This window comes from Motacilla alba, chromosome 4 (genome assembly GCF_015832195.1).
Source record: "Motacilla alba alba isolate MOTALB_02 chromosome 4, Motacilla_alba_V1.0_pri, whole genome shotgun sequence".
NCBI lineage: Eukaryota > Metazoa > Chordata > Aves > Passeriformes > Motacillidae > Motacilla > Motacilla alba.
This window is the reverse complement of record NC_052019.1, coordinates 14,852,903-14,865,091: the sequence shown is the minus strand read 5'-3', so window position 1 is coordinate 14,865,091 and position 12,189 is coordinate 14,852,903. Positions and strand designations below refer to the sequence as shown.

The window sequence follows — 12,189 nt, the reverse complement described above, 5'->3', positions numbered from 1 at the left end:
CCTTGCAGAATACAAGCAGAGACTGCAAGACAAGTGTGACTGCAAGACTGTGTGCAGACACACAAGTCACAGCTTCTGCGCACATTTTGTCAGCAAGTGGAACCCATGTCTTGCACTCCCCTTCTCTACAGACAATCATTTTGGCCTCTGTACCTAGTCTGGAGCATGCAGGCACTGCAGGATTCTTGTTCTAACAAATAACTATTTCTAAGGCTGCAAAATGAATCACCACTTACTATGTGAATGTGTGTGACCCTTTGTAACTGAGGTTCTGTGTAGAGCCTTCTAGGACAGCTGCTTCTGCCCCAGCTGGATGTGAGCTGGTGTGGCCCTCCTAGCTGAGACTGCTCAGTCTCACTGAGACTAGAATTAGGTGCCTTGAAAGATGTTGTTGTGTTCTGCAGTTTGAGTCAGTGCTCAAGTAAGTCCTTAGTTGCTTCTGCCAGCAATTACAACTGAGTTACATTTTTCTTAACTGCAGGTTTAGTACTGCTTACAAAAACACCAAACCAAACAACTCTACCACTCCACAAAATGCTTTCAGTGAAAGAAGTGACACCTTTAAAATAAATGTGCTTTAGAATATTGAATTTTTATCTAAAGTTAGCATCTGTGTTTAGAATACAACATGGAAGATTGAATAACAGAACAAAACTCATAATGCATGGCATTCCAAAAAACTGAAGAGCAAACTTTTAAACTCAACTTCCAGTTTCCATTCAAATAAACCCTGGTTTTTGGGGGTTTTTTTTAAGTTTGCCTTCTATTTTCTCATTTTCAGACTTTCACACATCTTTCTACCTCATTATCATGCCCCTCTTTGTGTCCCCAGAACGTGGGAGGTCTGGCTTCAAACCAAGTCAGGGAAAGCTGCTGGCAGGACACTTCCCAGGGTTTCTGAGCCTCCCAGCACAGGCTCAGCTCCCAGCCTGTGGCTCTTCCTTCACCTGCTCAGAGCTGCACAGCTCTACAATCTATCTCAGAGAGTTTACACCACACAATGAATCTTACACTATGAACATGCACCAGTATTACTTGTCTATTTTCAAATAAATGGGAGGACTTGATGCCAAGCAGAAAATCAGTATTGTTTTTGTGCACTGAGGTGCCAGCTCTGTGCTGTGCACGTTGAACCGTGTTGTGCCTAGGGTCACATGGGCAACTCAAGTGACTCCTTTATACTTTTTTTCTCATTTTTCAGTCATATTTCGCCTGCAAACTATTATCTTTGAGGAATGAGTACTCCTCCCCTAAGCAGTTGTAATCTTAGGCCATCCACTCTGGGAAACATGTAAGTAAAACTCAGTAATGAAAACTACAGTAACAGATTTCTTGATCCACCTAAATGCTGATTAAAAAAAAAACTTTCTTATTTAAAATAGCTGAAAAACCTACTTAAGATTTAATAATATTTCTAATAAATGATAGCCTAAACATGTTTGCAATGAAGAACAAATGATGCCAAAAAAAGAATCAAGTTATTAACTCTTACATGACTAGAAATGTGACAAGACTGGGCACACTTACATTATCACAGCTGATCAGACAGTACACATTTTGTAAGGGGCAGAAAGTATCATACTGCCCATAAAAACATCCAGTACTGGGATTCCAAATTACATACTGACTTTGTTCCAAAGTTAATACATATGCAGTTGGTCCCTGAGAAGGAAAACAGTATGAGAAAGACGTCTGAAAACTGGCTACAAGGACAGTATGCTTTGTGTTCTTTGTAATACTAAATTTTTACTATTGAGGTTGATAGTGCTTTTTAGGGCAAAGTGCTTGGAAGAATTACAGGTTCATTACAGTTCAACACTTACATAATAATGTGGCAGAGAAAGGTCAGATATGCAGAGCTCCAAGCCATTTTTAACATACAGAGTCTGAAAGCTCTTGTCTCAGCTACAAACAGATGTGAAATTCCACACACAGGAATGTTTACCAGGTGCCACTTCAGTATCAACACATCCTGCTTGGCTCATTCTGCCCCAGCTCTCATCCATGGGTGACCTCTGAGCTGAAGGACTCCCATCTAGGCAGCACACTCTGTGTCTCAGCCACCAGCCTCCTTCTCAGGCACGTAAGGAATTTCCCAGCTCTCTTTATATTCTCTATCAGGAATCCCTAAACTGCTCTCCTGTGTTCTTGCTATCCTTTACATTTTCCAGGTGTCTTGAAATATCTGGAATAAATTCCCTCCTTACAAAACGCTTTATTAGTCACTAGCATCTCCATCAGATTTTGAGGGGAAGGAATGTATCTGAGTGCCTGTTCCTGTCACTGCAGTATCTCAGAATGTGCTTAAGAAACTAGCTTAGACAGAAATTTTTACCAAATAAACCTTTCATATATATGTAGAAATTTGCATTATAAACAGTTACTACCTTTTTTAAATGAGCAGCATTGGTTAGTTGGAAATCTGAGGGCTTCCCTGAGAACAAAGGCATCTCCCCAGCAGCAAGACAAGCTCAGTGTTTCAGTTCTGGGCCAGCCTGAGCCCAGCTGCTGCCACAGTGGCTCCCAAGGCAGAGCAGACACCTCACCTGCATTACAGTGGCAGAGGGACAGGCCCTTGTCCTGCCTGAACCAATCGATCTTTGCCATTGCTGCAGCTCTGCCATCAGCCAGAGGGAGAGAATCAGCAGATGCGTGTGACCACTAAGGATCCCTGGCATGCCCCTAAGCCCATCACCTCTGAACCTGTACCAAATCCCACACAAAGTCAGACTCTGTGTGTCCATGACTGAGATGCTGTGAAGGGACTGTCTCCATCAATTTGTCCTGGATACACCATTTATACAAGCTAAAGTCAAATCAAGGGTTACAGATGCTTGGTACGGTATTGTGATGACAACTACTGCCAGTTTAAGCATGGAAACAGAGGTCCAGGAAAAAACCCCAGACATATACTAAGATATACTTTCACAATTTTATTTACTTCTGTGAAAACAATCAGTGCCCAGCACTAATCTTTAGATAATATCCTGGAAAAACATCCCAACAAGAAACAATTATCCATTGTTGTGGGCTAAAGACTTCACAAAATAAAAGTTAATACTTAGGCCAAATGAAAGAACCTCTTACCTCAGGAATGGCATTTCCAATGATAAGCCAGGCTTTTTTCCCCATACCAAGAAAATAATTACACAAGAGCACGGCATGTTCTTCCTCATCTCCCGCCAGAAGATAAAGAAATTGCTAATTGAGGTATTAAAAAAAAAAAAAAAGGTTTTTCTAGGCAGTTATCAACTTAGAACATTTGATAATGTTTCTTAATGCATCTGAAGCAAGGAGTCCTCTCAGATCTTTGCAACTGATCTTCACTGTTTATTGGTCACTGCTTCAACACACAGGATGAAGAGTGAATGGTGTGAGAATACATGAGATCTGAGATCTTATCACAACAACCAGGGTCTTTGTCTTTTTTAGAAAGACCCTTTTTCAGAAAAGTTCTGAGATGATAAAAACTTCATCTATGATAAACAATATCTGCCGTTATTCTCTAAATTCCAGGATTTGTGTGACAGAATACTAAATATCCCATTATTGCTTACACTACATGCAATGTCTTTTCTATAGTTCCTTGGAATGACAATGATCATTTTAAGTCTAGCTGTAAAGTCTCCATCAGTCAGCATCCCTTCACTTGTGCATGTCTATGACATTATGGACTGGTTTGTAACTGAGAAAAAATGGGAGATGCTCTGAAGCCCTAACATATTCTTAGCTTATTGCAATCTATTAAAGATAAAACTTTTGGCTCAGATCAGAATAAGCATCTTCTTTCAAGCTTTGGTCCTTATTCTTTAAAATGGCTCAAATAAAAATATTCCTCACAATAACAGAATCACAGAATAATTTAGGTCTGAAAGGACCTCAAGAGCTAACCTAGTACAACCTCCCTCCAAAAATATGGCCACTAGGATGTTCTATCACTTTCAAGAGAATAAATAAGTTTTAATACATTGCTTACATCTGATGTGCTCCATAAATCACAAATTCCAGCAAATGACACACTATCTGGCAAAAAAGGAATCAAAGCAACATATCGAGCCACCAGTTCCTGCAAGAAAACAAAACAGAGCAGGTCACCCTTTCAATTCAAAATGCTGTAGTGTTATTACACCAGATGTGAAGAATATTGCTGTTTCTGCTCCATGACAAAACACTGAGTAACCTCAGTGCAGCAGCAGCTAGCTCATTTTAGAGTTTGTATTGAAGACCGATATGATTTACTGCCATTGAGGTTTGACATAATTCTTTGTCTTTTAAAGGACAATACTCATTAATACACTTATTTTTCTTTCCCCAAGAAAGAAAAACAAATATTAATTTATAGTATCATTATAGTTGGACTTACAGTGTATTACATGGTCATTCATAGTCATTACTACTTTTATTTTGTATCTGTAGCTTTTCCTTTGCAAAAGGTGCAGCTGTAGAGCAGAGACACAAAAGCTTTTGTGCATGTGCACAGGCAAACAAACAAACATCTTGAAATCTGTATCCCAGAGACTTCAGTATCTTTTCTAAGTACTTACTGCTGCTGCTTGAGATCTGTTTGGGACAGCATCAAGAAGCTCCTGTGGTGGATTCAGAGGTTTGATATATCTGGTAATAAAAACTGTTTTCCCATCAAGGTCAATTACAGTTGATAGGCACTGGCGGCTTGGAAACTTTGATGTACACTCAGCTTCATATTTTTCTGCTGCCTGGAGCAGTTTCTCATCTTCTTGGGTATCAAACTTCAAAAGACAGTAGAATTTATACAAAACCAGTTTTATTTATAGTTTGGACTTAAGTCTTTACTATATTTGGCCATATTTCACCGTTTAGAGGACAATAAAAAGATTGTTAAATTATTTTCTGACAGCATTTTGAACTTGCCTTGTAGTATAAAGTTTTGATTACAGACATAAAAGGAAGGTCAAGGTAATGGAAAATCAGGTAATTTGCACTTACTTATGAATGTCCATAATGATCTATATATATAAGCTGGCTTTACTTAAGCACTGAAAAATGTAGTGAAAGTTATGGCCAAGTAACACTGGGGGCATGAGGATGTGACACCATGTATTGAGTCAAAAATAAACAATTATAGTTAGGTACTAATCCTATGTGCTATTCCCACAGCACTCCATTAAAGCCACAATTGACATTAAGCATAAAATCCCAATGATTTTTATATAAATAGTACTGCAACAACACTGCTCAATGCCAAAATATTTGCAGAGAAGGTTCAGATGATTTTTAGATGAATCCTTAAAATTCAGAGGTGTCTAAAATTTCCACATTTTTAAATGGAATTTTTCAGAAGCAAATGTAGGACTCAAAAGCACATATTAATTATATAACAATGACAATTATTTCATGATGTTACCTAAGATGTCATTTTTTAAAGGTATTAAGATCAGTCAAAATTATCTATTTAGAATTCCTTATATACATCTAGTGATATTGAGAATTAAAGTTCATCCTTTGCAGTATTTTTGTTTAAAATAAGTCACTTTTGTCATTTGTTACTAAAATTTGTTCATAAACTAACCTGAGGTGGAACAGCTGGGCACTGCCCTGCAGCTAGACCTCCAAGTTAGAAGAGAAGGCACACAGTGGTGGTTCTTCTCAACCATAATTAAGAGCAGAAAGCAGAGCCTCTGGCATGTTGTAAATGTAAATGTAGCAATTTACTGCAAATATTACTGGCAAATAAACAATTACTATGTCACAGTCAAGTAACACAAACTGCAAAAAGGTTGCTGAATGGCACAAACCCGAGCTAAATCTTAAACTGGGAACAACAGGAGTAACTCAACTGATTTATTAATATTGTACCTTCTTAAGCATTTCATTCATCTAATAGAGGTTCAGGAAGGACAGCAGAAAAGAGAGGAAAAATAAGTAAAGAAACAAAAAAGGTATAAAATTAAACTAAAATTATGCTTAGCACACTAAAGCACTACACAAGCGTTTCAAATTAACTGCAGGTCAGGAAGAGGAAGAAAGTATGGCAAATTATTTCTTTTTTTTTCCATAATATGCCAAACTCTTTCTATAATAGGTGTATGTGTTGCAGCTGGAGAGTTGCAGCAAAGAATTGTAATGACTATTGTTGTTAGTCTAAGGCACTTCTGGTTTACAATAAAACTGAAAAAAATGGCAGCTGCTGTTTAGGAATTATTATCTTCAAGATCTCGAGGCATGCATGAAGCCATAAATAATAAATGCTCATTTGAACAGTATAAACACAGAAGCAAGAAAATACTCTTTACACCTGCCACCTCCTTTTTTTTCCACTGTTCACAAATACTCAAATGCTTCATTGTTTACCCAAGTACATGGAAAAACTAGATGCTCACAAATTAGATACCTGGGCAAAGTTACTTCTCGTGTATTAAGTGCAGATCTCACTTAATGGTGCATCTAATTAAATTGAACTGAGATAAAGAATTTGAAATAAACCACTCCAAATTTATATGAATGTCCTTCTGTACTTGCATTCATGTCCTTTGGTACACTAAGGAGAGCTGTTAATATGCATCTCAAGAACTGCACCACTGGAAACAAAGAGCAAGAGTATGATGAATTAGTGATTAGTTACCTTCTCTCTGACAGGCTCTCCAGGGATGAGCTGTGGTTCAATGGTAATGAACAGAGTTATATATGAGCCCTCGCTCAGATTTCGCACAGAATCATAACCTCTCTCCATGCCCACGCTCTTTTCTTTGCTGTAGCCAAGGAGGACTGGAGGAATATTGACCTTAAATGTACCATCAATCTACAACAGATAGAGAGAAATACTTCTCATTAAAAAGCAAAAGTTCCCTCTCACATAAATTTGCTACTCGTGTCTGCATATTTTCTTCTTTTGATTGTTAGTTTAAGTTACAAAATAATAAAATAAGAGAATATGATATTTATGTTGATTAACTGTGGGGAAAACACAAGGTATCTCATTGTTAAATATATTAATCACAACTCTATTTCAGTCTCTCTTGCATATTATGAACACTAATATTTAATGAAATGGAAATCATACACACTAGTTCACAGAGAAAAAAAAGAGTGCTGGCCTTTCACTACTTTTCTTTCACACAGCAAACTCTACATGGTTCTGTTTACCTGAAAAACTGGCCAAATACAGGTTGCAGGACTTCTCAAGGAAGCAGCAGACCAACAGGCCTTTGCCTATGAGTGATGTGGGAAGGATGTTCCAGCATCTCAGAGATGGATCCTCTTCCATGTACAACCTACTGCTGCTTCTTGGGTGGAACTGGAACTGGGCCCATTTGTCCAGCTTCCACATGGAAGTGCTCTGCCAGACCTACCAGCCCTTGGCAGCTGCCCCTGCTACCACAAACAGAGAATAAGGTCTTTCTGAAGGGCTGGGTGAGACAAGAGATGGCAGGCCCACCTTCTCAGGCAGGTTTCAGTAGTGGAAGTACCCAGCTTTAAAAGAAAAGCAAAAACAGTAAGCTCCTGCTTTGGACACAATGAGGCAACTGTCACCAGAATGGGTATCTTCAGTGGAAGAGGGAAATGAACAGATGACTCACTGGCATGGCTCATCAAACATTTAAGAACAAAATTAAGTTTTGATGAGGAGAAAACTAAATATATCACTCAAAACTTCTGCTCCAGTGTATTAGAACAGGATGATGAAATGCTTCATTTGCTACTGAAATTTAGCTGCTAGATGCACCTTGATATAACCACTGTGCTGATCAAGCTTTTTCAAATTCCATACGAAATCCTATTCAAATGCAAAGAATCTCTACTGCTGGGAAGATCTATACAAGCACTCACACTCTGCTTAGGCAATCACAAACTCCAACACTTCCTCAAAGAGACTCAGAAGTGTGTCTGACAGGAATTCTGGAGCCACTCTGGTTCCACTGTAGAAAGACCAAGAAGCAGAGGAACAGAGGTTGACATCAGTATGGGAAATCCTTAAAGATGGATTGTGGATGGTGGCTGTATTGGTAAGCAGTCTCTTAAAATGTCAAGTCTGCCTATTAGGTTTCTCTGCGAGCAGACACACTTCTCAGGTGGATTTCATTCATTCAACATAGAACAATTGCCTAAAAATGAGCACTGGATCATGTTGTTTCCTGTTTGTTGACCTATAGCAATGGTGATCACATTATGTGACATTTTCTGCACAGGATGGCCAAAGACTCATGAAAAGAAGGTCATATCTTCTTATTACTTACATCTTTAATATCAGTGAAAGCTTCATGCTACAGGGCACCACAGCTCTCAAACAGATAAATTAACTGATTAACCTCCCAAGCTGAAGAGCACGTATTACTAATGATCTAGCAGAAACAAGTGGACTAAGCCTGGTTAGACACACACTGTCCAAGATTTCTCAGCAATTGAAACTATCCCACGCTTTCCTGAATCCCATGACAATCACATTCTGTTATGCTTTGCAGACAGCCCAGGAAAACCACTTTGATCACCCAGCACTGCACTCAAATCAAATGAGACTCCTATAGACTTCCCCTCCACCCAAAGAATCTGGGAGGCTCAGAGTATGTCTTGAAGTCCTTAAGGTTCTGAAAAGTGAGAATAGCAAATGAATGTGTCATTAGGAATGCAACTGACTTCTCAGTTTATTACTTCATGAAGATTCTGACTTTTGTGATCAGATGACTTGATCCACACAAAAAAGCAACTGCATGCAGAAGTCCTACAGCTGTATTATAATTTGAGAGGACTATCAATGGAAAGAAGTAGTTTCCTTAAACTAAGTCCAGGATGAGTGGCTGGACAAAAAAAAAAATTCCTCTGAAGAAGAGCATGTTTTACCACTACTCCCATGACTGTTGCTATTTCTTGAAGAAAGCTTCTCTTGAAAAGCTCTAGAAATGGAAGAAAGAAGGGATTGGGAGAGGCAAAGATCAAAATCTTGTGATTCATGGAAAGTGTGAAAAAAAAGTTCAAATTTCCTCACGTATCTAGGTGATTCTATTCCTAGTTCATCTATCCAGGCTGTGCAATACCACAGCCCTCAAAAGCCACTGAGAAAATCACCTAATAAAATCTGTGCTTTTAATGTTGCTACTGAAGGAAGTCAGGCTGCATTGTCACTGTTGGGTATATTTTATCTCTTCTCCCTTCAAAACCTTGAACTTACTGGGAAATACTCACCAAATCTGTCAAAAAAATCCCAGTGGTTTCAAAGACATCTTCAAACAATTCCATAAAAATAAACTAACAAAGAATATAATTAAATCTGACATTCCATTTCCAGCCCTTCTCCATTCTCAGTTCTGTATTTTACTTCAAATAAAATCACTTACCCTTGCTTGAAAATATATGGTGGTAAATGGAATCTTAACACATCCCAGCCAGTGTCTCTCAATACGAGTGTGGATCCCACTTCCTCTTTCACGATCATCCTGTTAAAAAGTTGCCCAACATAACACTTTGTAAGACAGCTTCATTTCCTTTAATTCAATCAACAACTCAATCAAGGCATTAATAAAAATTCTGCAGTAATTTTCTGTAAGTATCAGCTCCACTGCTTGTGCAGCAGTAATTATTCTGCACAGCAGATGATGAAAACATGTAAGAACATCACAGTCCATGACAAAACATGCCTGCATTTTAAGTCCTGTATAACCTGTGATGGAGAACTTAAAGCTCTGACAAGGAGTCCACAACACTCTTCTCAGACAAAGAAAATGAAGCTCTGGTCTTCTAATGAAATATTTTATTAGTACTTTGAAAAGCTTTTTGAAGTTAAAATTGTAGGAAAATCGAAGTAAACCCTGTAAAATGGAAAAACTGTTTTCACGTGTACTGCCTATCAGATTTCCAAATCTTTTATGATCAGCCTAGAATTATTTTTAAAAAAATCTCTGGCATGACATCCAAGTTTCAAGCATGTGGCTTTCTTCCTTCTGCTTCATCAAGTATCATTTCAGTTTTGAGGACAGAATTCTGTTCCCAGTGAAGTGTATGCATTATTTATTTCTGGGTTATGTTTTCAAGAATGTTGAGTGCTGCTATTTTTGCGTCTGCTGAATTGACTAGGAAAGCTTTCACTGGATTCAACAGGGGAAGGAGTTATGCCAACACTGAGAGCTTACAAAAATTTCTTGTTACTAGTACTTCCAATTCTTGTCTCATTCAAAAATATTACTACAACCAACCAATAGGTGGTTTGGGCTTTTTTTTATCATTTCACCAAAGAGCTTGTAAAACAAGATGAAACAAAGCATAACAAGACAGCAAAAAACACAAGACCTGGGATCACTCATCTGGAATGAAGTAAAAAGCTCTGATTAAGGTTAAGAACAGAATTCAGATTACAATTCATGATGCCTTTCAATTTTAGGATCTTCAACTTCATTAAGTATCAGTAAAACATATTACACACATGCGATGTGTTCAACTCTAGCAGCATTTTATGTGGCACAAACTGAATTTGTCAAAGGTTAACACTAAAGATTGCTCCCTCTGACAACCTTGCAGTGTTGACTTGATATAAAATCATAAGGAATGACAAAATAGAGAAAAGAGGCACAGGATGGGAGAAGTTATTACATGGAAAAGTCTTGTTCTGACAACTTCAAAAAGCTCACTATATTCTCTAGTGTACACTGTCCTTCAATTATGAACTCACCTCTACAGCATCATGAAGTACTTCATCAAAAACATTAATGAAGACTTCATCTTTTACTGACTGCAAACTGTGGGTGCTGTAGTCACCATTAGGAGCTCTGAAGAGGTTAAATAAATCAAAAAAGTGATTTGAACAGTACAGGAAGATGAGGATAAATTTGCATGTTCAAAATAAATTATTATTACACAGAAATAATTTGGTTTCATTTTGCCATACCTAAATGGAAGCTCAAGTTCCTCATTCCAGCAGGGGCTTGGACCTTCTGCTGTTGTTGTCCTGCAGACTGTTCGCTGGAAAGAAACTTCTACAAAAGGACGGACTAAAACCTATAAACAGATATCAAAACAAAGGAAACAGACCTCTGTGGAAATTCATCAGAGCACATTAAATTACACATTTCATACATTTAGAAAAACATACGTTGTGGCAATCAGGCTGGTTCAGCTCAGATATAACTTTAATACACCTTAAATATTGCACTTCATGGGTTTCTAAGCATTTATGAATCTTTTAAAAATATTTAATACACTAGCATTACCAAAAATTTACGTGTATTCAAAACACTTGATGTATTTATATACACTGGCAAAACCACATTTTCTCCTGAGAGTGGAAAAGTTACAGGCTATCTAATCAAGGAGAGTAACTGAAACAGAACATGTGATCCAGACACCAGTGGAAAAAAGTGCACTTGTATCCTCTTATCTGTAATCCAAGAAGCCTACAGCTGCAATCCCAGTTGTCCCTGAAACTGGCTCCTATGACAGATAAGCAACTTCATCTAGACAAAACAAACCCCTAATGTGATTAAAAATGCTTTAATTAACATTCAAATGCATATGGCAGAAGCTTTTCTACATTTCAAAAAGCTGTAATTTTGAAGGAAAATCACAAGGAAACCAATAAAAACCCTGAAGGCCCTTCATCTTCATTCAGAAGGATGCTGAATTTAGTTTTAAATAGCAATAAATTGTAATTTCAGTGTCAGCCATAAGAATGGCTGTGCTGGTTTAGACTAGAAGTGTACTGGACCCAAAGTGCAGCCTGTGAAAACAGCCAGCAGCCAACACACACAGAAAAGTAAGAACTGAGCAGGCATAGATGGTATTTTCTCCTATTACTCTTCCAGACTTCAAACATTTTCAGATGAAAGACTTTCCTAAGTCTGTAATGATTTTTCTATTAAGTAACTCCCAATGGATCACTCTTCACATACTTGTCCAACACCCACTTCAGCACAAAGCAACCTCTTTCATCCACAATACATGTAAGCAACTTCTCTGAGCACTGGCCAACTGCTGAATGAAGAATCACAACTTTCTTCTGAACCCAGCTCCTACCAGCTTCATTTGCCCATCACTCACATTTGTACTTACAGTGCCAGGAAACAGTCAATCCTTATCCAGTGTACATAACTTGTGATTTTGTGCCTTTCTATCATATTTCTCCTCCTCTACTTGCAGTTATGGGTGTTCTGGCTCAAAGTCCCACCATTTTTCACTGGGCAGGAGCCATTCTGTATATTCTTCTCTGAACCTTTTGCAGCTTTACTC

The 12,189-nt window shown here is 38.1% G+C and overlaps 1 protein-coding gene across 8 annotated transcripts in view; it reads right to left on the bottom strand.

The window, feature by feature from the left end:
• Positions 1 to 12,189, bottom strand: part of CC2D2A (coiled-coil and C2 domain containing 2A) — a 57,481-nt gene that overhangs the window by 5,684 nt on the left and 39,608 nt on the right. For 5 of the 8 annotated variants that reach the window (XM_038134280.1, XM_038134276.1, XM_038134277.1 and 2 more), the window contains 9 exons: positions 10,853 to 10,962; positions 10,637 to 10,733; positions 9,309 to 9,407; positions 6,602 to 6,778; positions 5,836 to 5,856; positions 4,545 to 4,748; positions 3,977 to 4,066; positions 3,088 to 3,201; positions 1,528 to 1,662 (listed from right to left, as the gene is read on the bottom strand). In XM_038134280.1, coding sequence (XP_037990208.1) covers positions 1,528 to 1,662; positions 3,088 to 3,201; positions 3,977 to 4,066; positions 4,545 to 4,748; positions 5,836 to 5,856; positions 6,602 to 6,778; positions 9,309 to 9,407; positions 10,637 to 10,733; positions 10,853 to 10,962 — 1,047 coding nt within the window. The remainder of the gene's footprint in view (positions 1 to 1,527; positions 1,663 to 3,087; positions 3,202 to 3,976; positions 4,067 to 4,544; positions 4,749 to 5,835; positions 5,857 to 6,601; positions 6,779 to 9,308; positions 9,408 to 10,636; positions 10,734 to 10,852; positions 10,963 to 12,189) is intronic. The other 3 variants (XM_038134283.1, XM_038134278.1, XM_038134279.1) reach the window with 1 other exon arrangement.